The 16972-nt window shown below is 37.1% G+C and overlaps 1 protein-coding gene across 4 annotated transcripts; it reads left to right on the plus strand.

Annotated features, from left to right (window-relative positions):
* The first annotated feature begins 1100 nt into the window (after positions 1-1100).
* LOC104210333 (uncharacterized) lies at positions 1101-14398 on the plus strand. 4 transcript variants are annotated; one of them, XR_011406026.1, is made up of 14 exons: positions 1101-1547; positions 2534-2718; positions 2794-2897; positions 3606-3686; positions 4941-5044; positions 5159-5245; positions 6862-7064; positions 7333-7534; positions 7611-7661; positions 7732-7830; positions 7915-7974; positions 8482-8606; positions 8979-10372; positions 14101-14398. XR_011406026.1 is itself a non-coding variant. In XM_009759214.2 (13 exons), exons 1-13 carry the CDS (start codon positions 1233-1235, stop codon positions 10171-10173), a joined length of 2811 nt encoding a protein of 936 aa, XP_009757516.1. In that variant the 5' UTR covers positions 1101-1232; the 3' UTR covers positions 10174-10665. The 4 variants fall into 4 exon arrangements, 2 of the variants coding, with proteins under 2 accessions (XP_009757516.1, XP_009757524.1); XR_011406027.1 differs by lacking the exon at positions 14101-14398 and adding an exon at positions 12467-12485; XM_009759214.2 differs by lacking the exon at positions 14101-14398 and having other exon boundaries at positions 8979-10665.
* The last annotated feature ends 2574 nt before the right edge of the window (positions 14399-16972 follow it).

Here is a 16972-nt window from a genome sequence, read left to right on the forward strand (position 1 = left end):
CACACATTTTTTAAGCTTTAAGTAGTATTTTATGGTGCCATATAGAGGTGTCAAATTTGACCCATAATTATGTAACCCGCCCAAATTTTAATGGGTTGGGTCAGTGATTTTTTCTTATCGGGTCAATTTGGGTTGTAACCCAAACTGACCTATCTCTGCAACGGGTCAAATTGGGTCACTCAACGGGTCAGTTTATCAACCCGTGACTTTCCTGACTTTCATCTAGTTGTGTCTTCTAAGACAAACCAAACTTCTCCTAAATGCCTATATTTTATTATAACATATTTAATTGCATTTTAAAATTTCCCATTTGTAACATAACCTTGTCCTAAATGCCTTTAGAGATGATGTTTTCTTTCACAAAATTTCTTTTAGGTAAATGATTGCACTATATATTAAAATCATACAACTTGTAATTTCTTAGGCATCTTTAAACTTTTGTGAAATTGATTTGGAGAATTCTTTATAGATTAATGCATGATTCATGAAGATATGAAGAAAAAAAAAATACATTCTGCAAGCTAGCCGATATATTTATGTAAGGTAACAATTATAATATTGGTTTTTACTAAATTATTATTCACTAGTTTACATTTTTTTTAAAGTTGTAGACTTTGTTTTAGAGAAAGATTTTTTGTCAGGGAAAAGTTAAAGCAGAAATTATGCTGCCCTTTTGACTAAATTTAAATCTTTTTGATTGTTATTAAAAGATAACATAACCCAACTATTAAATTTTTTAAATGCTTTCAATCAAGTTTTGAATTACGTCAGAAGACAAGATACGATCCTAAAACTAACATTTGACAAAAATAGATGATGAATAATTATAACTTGCAGTACACATAATACAATTTTATTTAAGTAATAGTTGGGCGAGTTGAGTTATGACCCGTTATTTGACCTATCTTAATCCAATTCATTTTGACCCAAGCAAAATTTTAAGCGAGTTGGGTCATGACCCGAATATCAACACAATCTGTTTTGACCCGTCCAAATTTGACCCAACCCGTCCATTTGCCACTCGTGGCGAAGAAAGAACGGAAGTAGTACAAAATAATCAAAAGACCAAAGTTTGGGGGCCTAGAGAAGAAATCAAACAAAAAGCTCACTCAGCTTCCCCAGCAAGCTAGACAAAACCCGGTTCCATAAATTAGGGTTCTCAAAATCCCCGCCTTTTTTTTTTCACACACTGACACTGAGTGAGACTGAGAGTTCACGGAATCAGTGCATGAATGGCGAAGGAAGACGATAATCCTACAACTCCACTGCTTTCTAAACCGAACTCAAACCCTAGTAAAGACCAGTCTCCGGTTCTCTCCGAATCATGTTCTTCCCTTCCCCGTAGCAATTGTAATGGCAATAACAACTACAAAATTACCGATGCCAATGGCACTGATAAATCTCTGTTGCAGAGAAATCCGCTGAGTCCTGAAGATTTTATACTATCGGTGGCTTCGAAAATTGCGTCTCAGCCTTTGCAGTACTCTGATCCTGACGTTTGGGGCGTCTTAACTGCCATCTCCGATAAGGCCCGCAAGCGTCTTCAGGTCTCTATTCTTCTTCAATACCTCCACAATTTTCAATTGGCTCCTTTTTCTTAGGAGTTCTCTTTTTGGTCCTTTTCTGACATTTGTATGTCATGTAGAAAATGTTGGGGCTGATTTTTCTTTCAATTATTTGAACTCCATCACATAAAGTTTGATTTTTTTCCCCCTCGTGCTACGGGATGAGGATCACATTGGCTGAGTCTATAAAGTAGGAAAAATGAGTTTTCTGGAGGTAAGTTGTAGGTCGACCAAAATGCTAAATTCCCTCTCCATGTTTAATTTGTTAGCTATTGAGTGTCTGTATTAACTGGTAGAGCTCATAATTTGGGACCTGATAGCTCTATTAAGAATGGAGTGAGGCCTCAAAATGGTTTAATGCTCTAGAAAAATAGGCGCTGTGACCATTAATAATTGCGTGCAAAATATTCTGAGTAGACATCTTGATGGGTAGGACATGAACAAGCTATTACATCCTAACTTCCAGAGGAGATATCTTTAAAGCCTAGACCCCAAAACTGAAGATTTAGTCTGGAGCATCGCGGTATAATACCTGGATGTGATACTTGAGTATTCCAGCAGAAATGAATTATGCAAGCTTAGTCTTGGATGAATCCTTGCAAGCTTGCGTTAGATGAGGGTTTGGAATTGGAACTGTCACATAAAATAAGGTAGCTTGAGATGCATCAGAAGATGTACTGGAATTGAAAATTTCAATTTGAAATGGAGATTTTAGCATTTGGTTTCTTTACCACCACAAGTGGTAGAGTGAATATATGAGGATATACCTTTTATTTGTGTATCCTCTTGCTGGGTTCTGCCCCATTTAGTCTGATTGCAGAATGAGATTTAGCAATCAATGAAGTGGCAGTTTACTAAATAAGAAAAGGCCATTTTGTCACTTTTACGTGATGCAGCATATCATGCTTTACATTATTGAAGCATTTCTCGCAAACAATTTTATATATTGACGTTTGTCCTTAAAATAGGGAATGAACATGCTTCTTACATCTGAAGAACACTGCATTGGTCGGTTGGTAGATGATACCCGTTTCCAGATATTGTCTCCAGCTGTTAGTGCTCAACATTGCAAGATTTACAGGAAAAAGGTTGTCAGCGAAGATATGGAGCATTCTGCCAACAGTTGCACTGCAGTCTTTCTGAAAGATTCAAGGTTGAACATCATTTGTGGAACTTTTTTGATGCAACTTGACACAGGAGTTTACTGTCTTATTTTGGTTCTCTGCAGCACAAATGGGACGTATCTGAATTGGGAAAAGTTGAACAAAAGTAGTCCTGAAGCCAGACTACGTCATGGTGATATTATCTCAATTGCGTTTGCTCCACATCATGGTAGAGTATCTATTTTTATAAAGTTTCTGCTTGCTTTGCTTCATATGTGTATCATTCTCGACCAAAAGATGATTAACAATTTTAGTTTGATTGGTTTACATTGGTCTTCTCCTTTTAGATTTGTGTATTCAAATCCTTGAAAGTTCTAATTTTAATTTTAAACATTTATGCAAGACTTTGATGGATAGGAAAAAGGTCCATAGTCTTAAACATGCAGTCTAAGTCGCTAGGTAAAGTTGACCAGATGAAAACAAAGCTATTATGAGTCACTAAATACCCCCCCCCCCCCCCAAAAAAAAAAAAAAAAAAAACTTGATTGTCATCAATGTATTGCATATCGGAATTTGGTTTTAGTCTTTGACTTTGAGACTACACTCTACAGTAATCGTACTCCCTCCCTCTCCCCCTTCCCTCCCCGTTGACATTGTATCTTCAGGTTAAAATTCTCTACCAGGATAACATCATAACCTCCATCCCCACCACTCTGGGGATATTAATGGGTAAAAGAAAAAAGATTATCTCTTGTTATTTATTTAAGATAGAACCTAACTTTTTTCTTTATGAATAAAATTTTATTTTAACAAAAAAGCATAAATTTCTCTGTGCTATGACTGTTTGCGGAAGTTTTGTTTGGTTTTTATTGCATGATATTCTTTTACAAAAATGATAAGACTTAGTAAAATATCTTTTTCCCTGTAATGTTTGCAGAACTTTCATTTGCCTTTGTGTTCCGAGAAGTTCTCATATCTGTTTCTTCAGCTGATGCTACTGTTCAAAAGAGAAAAGCAGGTAGATTTTCTCAATGATTATGCCTTCATCGTATCTGTCATTTTGGAGCATTTCATCTAATTTTGTGTGCTGTAAGTGTATGGCATTTCATCTACTCAATGCTTTCTAGTTCACTGTTATCTGGTTTGCCACCTTGTTTTCATGGCTTTGGTCCTGAAGTGGACTTTTGAGAAGTGCTGTTGAAAATCACACATGAGGCTCTTAAGCCCTGAAACGAGGTATAGTGCAACCTATGCTTTACCTCAATTAGCAACAGTTTAATATAGGCAACAAAGCGCTATGATGTACACCAAGGTGCCACATGAGCTCCCAATCGAGGAGAATGGAAGTAAAAAATTAAATAAATCTGGTATTGGTATGTTATAACAATTGGTGAGGAAAGTTATAGATAAATATGTTATGTGATCAGAACTTACAAGTATGAAAATGGAAATTTAGCATAAGAAAATTAATCATTAAAGGCAAATGAGAAATTTATAATTGCATCTGAATAAGAAATTTATGTTTTTCGAACTTGACTGGCATGGTATTTACTTTATATATTTGATATTTCCTTTAATTGCGTTTTTTAGAATTCCTTTTTTCAGAATGTTGTTTTTTATTGCAGTTGTTTTTAACTTGCATTGCATTTATGTTTAGTTTAAATTTTTCTTCATCTGCATCTTTCTGATCTAAATTACATGCTTCAATAGTGCTTTGCAATTTAAGCTCTAGCATACCTTAGTGCATTTCTTCGCTTTTCTTTCACCTTTGACAACTCTGTTTTCGGACTCAATGTATGTTGATCTAGCTAAAGAATAAAGAATGCTTACGCATCTATTAGAAAACTGAAGGATACCCACTTATCTCGGCCCGAACTTGTTTAATTTATTTGGAATATGATTCATATTCTCGCCAACTACTTATCACACAGTGTATTTGGAAACATGATCTCCCGACTTCTTCCTGAAGACTTTGTTTTCATTAAACCATCGCAGAGGATGCAGAAATAGATGAGCGGTCCTTTTTGAATGTGCGAATTTGCCAGTTTCTGATGCAACATCTTCCTAAACTTTGGTTGAATTCTAATGATCAATCATCACATTTAGTTGTTTTTTATAAATTTGTTTTACATTAAGTATCAAATGTTTGATACCTATCATTATGATATGTTTAATGTTGTACTTTTATATCAGTTACTGTATTTTGTTTTCTATTATTGTTAAGCTGGGCAAAGGTAGCTTTATTAACTTGCTTTTGTCTTTGCTGGTTAAGAGGAATATGGTTCAGAAAGCAAAAGATTCAAGGGAATTGGAATTGGCACTTCTGAAGGTCCCATTTCTCTGGATGACTTTCGTAGCCTGCAGCGGTCAAACACGGTAGTTTTGCATTCTCATTAATCAAAGAAATTAGTTTTTCTTTTGCAGTCTTTCGAGGTCGTTGTTTTACTCCTATACTACCTTTCTGTGATTTCGGATGTGGTACTCTTTTAGGAACTGCGAAAGCAACTGGAAAGTCATGTCGCAACTATTGATTCCTTGCGCACTGAAAACCGTGCTGCTGTGGACCGTCATGAGATGGTATGTTTACTCATACAATTTTCAGAATACACAACCATTTTGAAATGCTTAATTCTGAACATAATTAGTTGTACTACTAAAAACTTAGATAGATGGGTCAGAAAACTCAGTGTTTCGCCTATGCTTGTTAGGTCAACACCTTCCAACTGTGTACACAACTTTAACTAGGAAGCTTCTGAAATTTTGTTTCTTTGCTAATGTAGTAGCATCATAAGATATAAAACTAAATCACTCCTAATACGCCATGACTTTTCTCATTTTAGAAAAGAGTAGTGCAATATGCCTAAGAAAAGCTTTATACACCATGAAGAAGACTGTCATTCGAGACAGAAGCTGTGTAAGAAACATTTTAAGGTGTGAATTATATTTTCTTTTCTTTAAAATCTTTTTGCTTTCGTTGCAGTTTCAAATTTTTGCACCTTTGGAATGTTAAGTAATATTTTTGTTTCTAAGATCTTGCACCTTTTGATTGAATAACATTTGCTTTCCAAATCCTTTCATCTTTTATAGGGTGAAATGATTTGTACTAGTATGTAGTACCAGAGATTAGAAGTAGGACCAGACAAAATACTGTCTTCTTCAGAGTCTGTCTGTTTTTGAAAGTACAGTGTGACCTACAGAGAAGTTGTATATTCTCTGCTGCAAACTATTTATTCTGGAGAGCTGTGCGGTGTCTGAAACTTTCGATAATTTGAATAATATTTACCTTAAAATCTGTCGGATTCCAGTGCATCCAATTCTGATGATCAAAGATTCTAGGTATGTTTTTTGGAGAAAAGATGCTAGGTATGTGGAGGTAGGAGGGAGGATGTTATAATAAACCTTGACATGGTGGTCCATCTGTTGGTGTGAGTAAATGGAAATTGATCAGTCTTCCCTGATTGACTCCTGTTTCTTGTGTTGTCTTATGGTTTTTGTCCCACTAGTCTTATGGTACGCGCGTTGCGCGTGTAACCTATCTAAATGAGTATAAAGTTTTTACAAAACCATATAAACGATATTTGAATTATAAAGTAAAAGTGTAATTTATATTTAAAAAAATATTGATTTTATATAACTGACTCAATAAAGAATATCGATTTATACCTTCTTTAATTATGTTTTCTTTTTCTCTTTTAACTGTTTCATTAGATTGAGCTCATATGTTGTTATATCTTAAGTCTTTGCAAAAGCTTCCAAATTCTAATCTTCAATTTTTGAAGACTTAAAATAAGATCTACAGTTTTATTAGCAGATTTTCAACGTACGTTTATATGCACTTTATCTAAGACATATATGAAAAAAGTCATAATTACTTTATATAATTCAAATAAGCAAAAGATTTATAATTAATTTTCTATTTGGTTTTGAATTCCTAACAATTAGGTGTTTCTATACATATGTAGTTCAAATAAGGTAATATTTAATAACTATAATTTTAGATTATTTTAAAATCCTAAATATTAGGAGAATAACTAAATTACGATTATATCTAATATATAACCTATTTTTAAAGGGTAAAAAAGGCGAACGACATTTCGCTGAAGGCCTTCGTGCTTTTAATATAGTATAGATACTTATTGGTTGACAGATTCTATCCCTCCACCTGTCTCAGTGAGCTTTCCTTTGTCTTGCAGGAAATGAAAGAATTGAGGGAATCGGTTTCTAAACCATACCTTGAAGAACTCAAAGAATTACAGCAGTCATTGGAAGCCAAAGAAAAGGAGTTAGTTGAATCAAATAGAATATCTGCAGAGCAGAATCATGCTTTGGAAAACCTTAATGAAAGACTTGGTGCATCTGAGCAATCCTGTGTTGAAGCCAATGAAATAATAAGCAGGTAATGGCTCTAGTATGCCATTGATTTAATTATGAGGAATCATGAATGACATTGTGCTTTCTCGTTTTTCTTTTCCACTTCCTCTACTAGTAAATAAGCTCGAAAATCCCAAGTTCATTATTGTTTACCTCCTCCTTGCAAAGCTTATACTACTTTATTGTCAATCTCCTGGTGTTTATTCTTTGGCAACACACTGCCTTCTGAATTAGCTTACGATCATTTTTAGGAAGAGTGAGTTAAAAGTTTGAAGTGGTGTTTGCTTTTTCAGCCAGAAAGCATCAATTTCAGAACTGAAAGCTTTGCTTGATGAGGAGCGTGAACAGAGGAAAGAAGAACGTGAAAAGGCTGCTTTGGATGTAAAAACCTCTATACAGAGAGTGCAGGCTGAAGCCCAGGAGGAAATAAAACGGCTCTCAGAATCTGCTGTCAGACGAGAAAAAGAGCAGCAAGAAATTATTAATAAGCTTCAGGTAGAAATTAACATATACTATGCAAGAGAATTTTAGAATGTCCCATTGCTCTTTCTCATTCAGCTCATAATGTCAGGAGTCAGAGAAGGAAAGTTGTTCACTGGTGGAAACTTTGAGATCCAAGTTGGTAATATTGTCTAACCTACCTTTTACTTACTGTAAGACACCTTGGCTCCTAATTCATTAGCTTGTAACAGGAAGACACCAGGCAGAAATTGGTTATTTCTGACAACAAAGTTCGTCAGCTTGATGCTCAAATTCGTGAGGAGCAATTATCTTCTGCCTGTAGGAAAAAAGTAAACATCTGTTGTCAAGATATCAATTCCCTTTCAGTTCCTTGCTTGAGAAGCTGACATCTTGCATCTTCTAATTTTTCATAGAGAATAGAGGAACTTGAGCATGAGAGGAAAATGTTGAGCAAAGAGCTTGAAAGTGAAAAGGTAGGATGACCATAAGAATTTCTGGCATTAATTATTGAAATTTGGATCTTGAGATATTCCCCTTTGTTCGCTACTCGATTGAGCCCCTTGGATGTGGAAAGGAAAGATAAATAGCCTACTTCTCTTTTTGTATGATATTTTTTTTGATAAGGTAAATTGTATTAATCAAAAGGGAGAAAAAACTCCTGTATACAAGAAGTATACCAAAAAGTAGAGAATTTACATCAAAACATGATTCTCTACAAAAGACGCCCAGTCTTCTATACAAGTAGGGGCTATATGAGCGCACCAAAAGTGATCAAAGATAAAAGACTATTCTTTTGTATGATATTTTCGTATTTATGTTTGATAATGGGAAGAAATGAAAGCTGTCTCGTGCCTTGCTGGAAGTGGATCTGTATTTGTTCTTCAAAGTTTATGTATGTGCTGGAAAGAATGTCAAATATGAACTCTGATCTTTTCTTTCTTTTCTTTTGTTCTTTCTATCAATTCTTTTGCTGTCGGTAGCAGGCAGCTCGGGAAGAGGCGTGGGCCAAAGTTTCTGCTCTTGAACTAGAGATCAGTGCTGCAATGCGGGATCTTGATTTTGAGAGGCGCAGACTGAAAGGTGCTAGAGAAAGAATAATGCTACGGTAAGATGTAAACTGTATGGCTGGTACTAATGTTAATTAGGTTTACCGGTTTGAAGAAATGTAGGATATTTCTTATTTATCATTTACTATTTGTTAAGAACACTATTTTTAAGATCTTGTCTTGTGTATCTAAATGGAGAAGTTCGTTTGATTAAAGAAAGAAGTCTACAAACAGAATTATTTATACCATATAAGATATTACATGTATCATTTTACCCAGAGAGCATGTACATATGATTTATACAGTACTGTGCTGAGCTTTTATATTCCTCTTTATATGTTAGTCGGAGACACTAGTGTTTGCTACTGCCTTTCATTTTCTGGCATTTGCCTCTCTCCACTTATACTGGTGGTTACATGGTTGCTATGCAGAGAAACACAACTCCGGGCTTTCTATTCTACTACCGAGGAGATCTCAGTTTTGTTTGCGAAGCAGCAAGAGCAATTAAAGGCAATGCAGAGGACATTAGAAGATGAGGAAAATTATGAGAATACCTCTGTCGATATTGACCTTAATGCATACAATGGGAACATGAATGGATCCCTAGTAAGAAAGAAAGAAGTAGGAGATGGAAGTCACGATGTGACTGGAGCTGGCTGCAGTGCTGCCAACACAAGACGCGTCAGGGAATTATTTGAGTTATCAAGTGATGAAGCAAGTGCCACAGAGAAGCATGATTGCAATAACAGAAGCGAAGAAGGGGGACAAGACACGCAGGAGGTGGAATTTGCTGGTGCTGAATGTGAGGTGAAGGGTGGATTTGGTTCTGAAGTCGATGGTGTTGGGACAGCACCCATTGAGGGAGATGCTGTGGGAACTGAGCTAGTCCCTGAAAGTGATACTGCTGGTGTAGCAGCCAATATGGAGGGTGACCTTGTTGGAACGGAACACGTGCAAGAGACTGAGAGCTTGGGAATCAATGGTGAAAGGAATATAGATTTAAACAAGTTTTGTGCTTTAGCTGGGAACACAATGCAGCTGGATGATGGAACTCCAGGGAAAGAAGCTCAGGTGCAGAATCCTGCAATTTGTGATGAGAGTATGCCTCCTTCCCCAGAAAATAATCTCGCCGAGGATGATAACGTGATTGAAGATACTGAAGCTGAAGGAACCATCAGGACAGCTGATCTTTTGGCTTCAGAGGTAGCTGGGAGCTGGGCGTGCAGCACGGCTCCTTCTGTCCATGGTGAGAATGATACTCCTAAGAGTAAAGACAACGATGCATGCCCTGCAGCTTTACAAGATTCAGGTGCTCCAGGGGGTGAGAGTCAATGCGCTACATCTACTTCCAAAGCTCCTTCTAGATGGGATAATGATCGTAAAGCACTGAGCGAGATGATTGGAATTGTTGCTCCTGATTTGAAGGAGCAATTCAGTCATGCAGTTGGTAGTGACTGTGATGAAGGAGGCGCTTCTGATTCTGCTACAGAAAGTTGCACTGACGATGAGGATAACATAATGAATACTGAAGCAGCATCTGACGCAGAGACAGTTGACGGTGAGAAAGTGAATGAGGATGCGATGGAAGAAGATGATGAAGCCACCCAAGAAGATTCTGTTGGATAGCTGGCATGCATGTGTATTGAACTGGGTATTGTTTCTGGTTCTTCTAGTTAGGTTCGGGATTTAGAAGCATAAGATTACCATGGGTCGGAAGCCACACGCCAAGCTTCCCTAAACAGGAGGAAGGGGAGACTCGTGCTCTGATATCAGATCTCATACTTATCATTTCAGACGGCTTGGATCATGTACAGAAGGTAGCCAGGTAGTGTATCTCTAAACTTTATGTAGTCACTTCAAAATGTCAGCGTGAAGTTTTTTATTTGTATATATTTAGAGAACTTTCTAGAACTAGAAATCTTGGTTAGGCTAAGTCAATGTGCATTAGGTGTTGATTGTTTGCTTGGCACCTCTCAAGTAAATTCTCAAGAGTGTTGACCAGCTTATTCTTTTTTTAATATTTTTTTATTGTTAAGTTTTCCCCAAAGTACACAAGGACTTGGTGGTCATGTAATAGTTTTGGTCGTAATTAAACTTCACCGCCAAGAATTTTAGTTTTTTCCCAAGGAGTTATAAAGATTGAGTGCCTCAACTCCTGTGTAAGCTAAACATGTGAAATGAAAGGGCATTACTTGAATGCGTAGTGGGGTACTACTGCAAGTCCATGTGAAGAAACGATCAAAAGATTGTATGAATATTCTCTTCCTTTCTGCTTTCTCTTAAGATGGTTAATGTCCTCTTCTAATTTACAACAATGCCCTTAGTGCAACAAGTTTTTAGAGAGTTCAAGGGAAGATTGTATTGGTCAAAATTTGACCGTCACGACCGAGTTGACCGACGCTCCGCCTAATTAACCTGGCAGTGGAAGTTAATAGAGCCCACTCCATTTCTCCTCTTTGACATCTGACGAGTCGGTAGAGGCACGTAAAATCATGACGAAGACACATTGGTGGCAAGAGGACGTCGAGTCAAGCAAAGGGCAAAGGTGTCTTGATTATATATAGCCAAGGAAAGCTTTCAACGATGGGGCTGCTCCTGATATCTCTCTCAAATGAGCAAAAAGCTCTCTTCTTGCATTTTGGATAGAGGAGAAGTGGTCTGTGGAAAAATGTGTAAATCTGCCTCCCCATCGATTGATGGGAGAAACAACATTGAATCTTAATAAGATCATTCATATTTCTTTCATCTTATATATGATCCTTACTGCTAGCTCTTTGATCTGGAATTAATTATGTCTGACTAAGATTTCCCTTCATCTTTGATTGATCTGTTCAAAAAAGTTTTAATATCTTTTGAGTCAAACAATTTGGCGCCGTCTATGGGGATTTCTTAGTGAAATTTCCTAGTTTATCCCAGATCAAAGCCAAGAAACACAATCACCCACCAAAAGAAGCGCGAAGGGAAAATCCAACCCACGCTAGACAAGGGAGCAACGCAGTAGGGGAAGGAGAGCCAAATAGAATTACCAAGCTTAGAAATCCTCGCCCCATCAACCATCGATATACCAAACAAGGCAAACGGTGTTACCAACCTGTTCTCCCCCACCGGTCCACCGGACGGGAGCGAGGAAAATATCCTTCTCACCTCCTACTTTTTGTCCAGGCAAGCACATAAGACTCGCGCGGGCGAACGCACAAAGGAACATCTCGATTAAAGGACAAATTGCTTCAGCACAACCAACATACCTCCCGCCGGCGACGTCTCTGAGCCGGACGACAGGAGTCAGACAAGAAAACTATAATGCGTACACAACACGAACCTAAGCGAAACGTCAATGTCTCGTATTCATCGGTATTGCACCTTCTGATGCAAGCAATATCAAACGGACTGGGACTCCCATGGAAGATGTCCAACTCTACAAAAAACTGGGACTGACGACGGGCTGTGTAGGCATATAAATTTTATTAAAATTAAATTCATAAATAATTTGGGTTATATTTTAAATTCAAGATATATTAATCCAAATAAATACTACGGGCTAATTCAATTGAATTAATTATATAAGTCCAATATATATGGATTAAATAAATAAGTCTTAATATATTGGGTTAGCCCATTTAATTGGACTAAAGTGATAAGCCCACTTTATTAAGCCCAAAATCTCATCTTCCTAGAGGCCTAGTTTGGTGCCACGTGTCAAATGGCGTGGCGCGCCAAGTCAAACGGAAGAGCCAATAGGGTCATGCCACATGTCAAAATGACAAGGCATGCCAAGTCACACTAAAAGGCCAATGAAATCGCGCCACGTGTGCAAATGACATGTTCTGGACAATCAAATGCGGCCATGTCACACTTCAATTTGATTGGTCGGAAAGAGTTTGTTCTTATCATAACTCTTCCCTTCCACAACTATAAATAGGGGTCTTCATAACTCAGAAAAGACACCAGAAGTTATAACAAGAAGCAAGAGAGAGCTCGTGGATCAAACGTCGCAAATTTCTCTACAAGTTTCAAGCTTCAAGCAATAAAGTTCAAGTTCAAGAAATCAAGTTCAAGCTCAAGAACGAAGAACGGATCAAGATCAAGTTCAAGCAGTCAAGCTCAAGCTCAAGCTCAAGAACAAGATCATCGTTCGTGGAAACAAATATAGATTCAAGATCAAGCTCAAATGCCCTTGAATTTATTTACTATTGGAATGAAGGATCAGAGGATTCATAGAGGTTGTAACACTCAAATTACTTGAAATCAAATACTACGATTGTTGCGATATTTTTCGGTCTTGATTTTATTTTCTTGACGTAAATTTATTGTCTACAAATTCTGGCACGCCCAGTGGGACTAGTTCTGCCCTTCATCTCTTCCTCCTATCAATCTGAAACTACAAATTTCGAATCAACTGTGGCGATGATCTTCAAAATGAGAATAGATCTCAAAATGACCACAATCTCTGGGGGCAATATTTCTTGTTCCCTATCAAACTAGTTCTTAATCAAAGCCAGAAAAAAGTGCTTGTAGGACGCGCCTCGCAAAAGCTGCAAAATCACAAGGATGGACGTAAAAAAATAAATGGTTATCCTTCACCGAAGCCACAACGTTGCAAAGCAAAACTCCAAAAGTTAATCTTTCATGAAAGAATTCAAGTTGAGCGGTTCTTTACAAGGAAGAAAATAGTACAGAATCCTTGTAAAACAAGGAACCAAGTTCCCTGCCATTTATTGTGGATGGAATATTTTTTGTCGTTGAAATTATTTCTCAAATACAAATTCGGTGGATAATCGAAGAAAGATACGGTCAAAAAAATAAGTCCACGTGAAGACGAAGAGGTACATACTAAAATATTGTCTAGTACTTCAAGTTTCGGCAAGCCTACACCCGACAAACCTTGAAGTAGGGGGCATTTGTAGACATCGAAACTTTAAAGAATCAAGCCAAATCCTAAATTAAAGATACTGCAGGACTCTTGAAATCCTAGGAGTCTATTAGGGTTTCTTGGAGGTTACTCTACCCTAAACCCTAACTCATATCTATATAAAGGGATATATATTCCCTTGAAGAGACATCTAAAAAATCCCATAAATCTTGGGATATTCACAAAGGGATCAAGACATAAAATAATGCCGTGATTAATAGATGTTCTTCTTGATAATTAAGTACTTCAAGAAGAATATTCATACAATGATCGACTTGCATGGAGATTAAATAATCCAGAGAGGTCCGTATCATCCTACGTTCGAGAATACGCTGATCTAGCCCTCAAATCATGGAGAACAATTTAGAGGAAGAATCAAGGAGCAAACAGAATTGTACCCGCATCATTTTATCAATAAAATTATGTTTCTTCATACTTATATTGTGGTTGCAATTTATTTTTTGTATCACATATAATTTGTTGTAAATAAATTGAAACATATTGCCCCAATTGTTGTCCGAGTGAAGTATGGAGGAATGCAAAATCAAGCTGAAACGCCATCCTCTTGTTGAACTTTGATCTCATTTGATTTAAAAGGGGCAACCCTCTATAGTAAATTGATATCTTCAATGGGCCGATTTTAGGAGGATGTCAAGTATTTGCATTGAAGGCCAGGGATTCTCTATGTCTTCAGGTTAGCCAAACCTTCAAGTTTTTGGTCTCCAAGTCCGCCCGTTGCCTTAACAAAAAGGGGAAGAGAAGAGAGGCGTCAAAAGGAAACACAATTATGAGGAAAAGATTGATTGGCACAACATTTCAAATTCAGTGAGACTTGAACTCAAAATATTTGTGAGAATATGGCTCTTAAATTTCGATTGATGGCAAGTAAGACATCTTCCGATCTCGAGGCTTCTATACCAAGATGCAAAAGTTTTAGTGAAGTCGCACAATCTGAAATCGTCAGCGTGTCAGAATTTTGCGTTGAATTTGGAATATTATCTGAAACTATCCTTAAGGTATTAAATTTTGTATTCTGGATATGATTTAAATTTCGAAGTTTGGTTTCCGAAAAATCAAACGGTTCATAATTTCGACGTTCCTACACCAAGATATGAATTTTTTTGTGTGTGAAATTTTCAACATGGTGAAATCTAAAGTTGGTTTCAAAATATTATCCGGCGCGATTCTGAAGGTTTTTGATTCTAAGTATTGGATATATTTTAGATATTGAAGTCATCAAACGGTTCATTATTTGAACTCTCCCACGACAAGATATGAATCTTTTGTTACAAGCGCGTAAAGCTAAAAATTATGCGACTGAAATAAAAGTCAGACATGTAAAGCAAAAGAGAAGCTGGAATATTTAAGCCCTCGAAGTCTCCAAGTTGAAGTCTTCAAGTCCGTCGGTATTCAAGTTGAAGTCCCCAATCTTCAACTCCGTCGGTCTTCAAGTTGAAGTCTTCAAATTCGCCGATCTTCAAGTTGAAATATTTAGGCCCTCCAAGTCTCAAAGTTGAAGTCTTCAAGTTCGTCGGTCTTCAAGTTTCAGTCTTCAAATTCGTCGGTCTTAAAGTTGAAATATTTAAGCCCCCAAATTGAAGTCTTCAAGTCTTTCAGTCTTCAAGTTTCAGTCTTCAAATTCGCCGATCTTAAAGTTGAATTGTTTAAGCCCTCCGAATCTTCGAGTTGAAGTCTGCAAAGTCCGCCAAATCTTCAAAGTTCTCCAAGTGTTCAAGTCGATGTCGTCTTCAAGTTGAAGCTTTATAACTTTCCAATCTTAAGGTGGACATATAAGTCCTTTTGCACCTTAAGTTGGCCTCTACGTGGGTTTGTCCTTAAAAGGAACTATAACTTTCCAATCTTAAGGTGGACATATAAGTCCCTTTGCACCTTAAGTTGGCCTTTTAGTGGGTTTGTCCTTAAAAGGAACTATAACTTTCCAATCTTAAGGTGGACATATGAGTCCCTTTGCACCTTAAGTTGGCCTCGCTGATAGTTAGGTCGTTTTGAGAGTAATCTCTCCGATAGTCAGGTCACATTGAGAGTAATCTCTCCGATAGTCAGGTCATTTTGAGAGTAATCTCTCCGATAGTCGGGCCGTTTTGAGAGTAATCTCTCCGATAGTCGAGCCACATTGAGAGTAATATCTCCGATAGTCGAGGCACATTGAGAGTAATCTCTCAGATAGTCGGGGCACATAGTAATCTCTCCGATATTTGGGCAGGGATGAGTACTCATCCCCTCACACCCTAAAACCGCGTTCTTCATGCGTGGATCATCTTGTTGAACAAGAACATATCTTTCTCGCTTGACCTACAAAAAAGAAAGAAAAGGACAACAAAACGAGAAAAGCACAAGAAAAGAAGAAGAAATTACCTTCGCGTTAATGGTTCCGAGTCCACAAAAATAAACTCAAGTGGCTTGCGAAGACTGCAAATTGATGCTCAACAAATACTAGCACACGGGTTTATATAGATGGCAAAAGAGAACATTGAGAAGTTTGTTTCTCGATGTGGGATGCGTGATTATCAGTGTTGGAAAAGAACTAGGTGTCCTATTCCCAATTCAAGCGGTGAAGGTCTCTTACCTAAGTATGGTTGAGATGTGAAAATTCAGTACTACTAATTAGTACCTATAATCAGCCCCAGAACATTTATTTAGAAGTTTGAATCCGACACTTTGCTATAATTTAGCGCACATAAACTGAACATCATAATCTTGCAGAAGTTACGTTTAATTAGGATGGCTTACGTGGAAGGCTGAAGAAAATCCAATTCACTTTAACTTTAGCATTTGCTATTAGTTAATATGACAACTCTCTGCTACTTCGCGTGACTAATATGGAAAATTCTTACTATTTCCTTCCACCCAATTGGAGAATGAAATCTCATCACTAGAAGGCAAAACTACATGAAGGAAATTAATAGACATGTGTAACTATGGTCCAATGCATTAACATGCAAATAAGTCGCACAGATATTTATTAATTTCATATAGCATTAATTTAATACTTCAAGCCTAGTCTTAAAAAGTTTAGACACCCCAACAAGTCTTGAAGTAGGGGCATTTGTAGGCATATAAATTTTATTAAATTAAATTCATAAAATAATTTGGGTTATATTTTAAATTCAAGATATGTTAGTCCAAATAAATACTATGGGCTAATAAAATTGAATTAATTATAAAAGTCCAATATATATAGATTAAATAAATAAGTCTTAATATATTGGGCTAACCCATTTAATTGGACTAAAGTGATAAGCCCACTTTATTAAGCCCAAGATGTCATCTTCCTAGAGGCCCGATTTGGTGCCACGTGTCAAATGGCGTGACGCGCCAAGTCAAACAGAAGAGCCAATAGGATCATGCCACATGTCAAAATGACAAGGCATGCCAAGTCACACTAAAAGGCCAATGAAATCGCGCCACGTGTGCAAGTGACATGTTCTGGCCAATCAAATGCGCTCATGTCACACTTCAATTTGATTGGTTGGAAAGAGTTTGTTCTTATCATAA

Source organism: Nicotiana sylvestris, chromosome 1 (assembly GCF_000393655.2).
Source record: "Nicotiana sylvestris chromosome 1, ASM39365v2, whole genome shotgun sequence".
NCBI classification, from domain to species: Eukaryota; Viridiplantae; Streptophyta; class Magnoliopsida; order Solanales; family Solanaceae; genus Nicotiana; species Nicotiana sylvestris.

Coding starts and splice junctions, on each gene's coding strand:
- LOC104210333 (XM_009759214.2), top strand. CDS start 1,233: ATGGCGAAGGAAGACGATAATCCTACAACTCCACTGCTTTCTAAACCG. Junction 5,045..5,158: donor GCCTGCAGCGGTCAAACACG/GTAGTTTTGCAT, acceptor GTACTCTTTTAG/GAACTGCGAAAGCAACTGGA. Junction 7,831..7,914: donor CTTCTGCCTGTAGGAAAAAA/GTAAACATCTGT, acceptor AATTTTTCATAG/AGAATAGAGGAACTTGAGCA.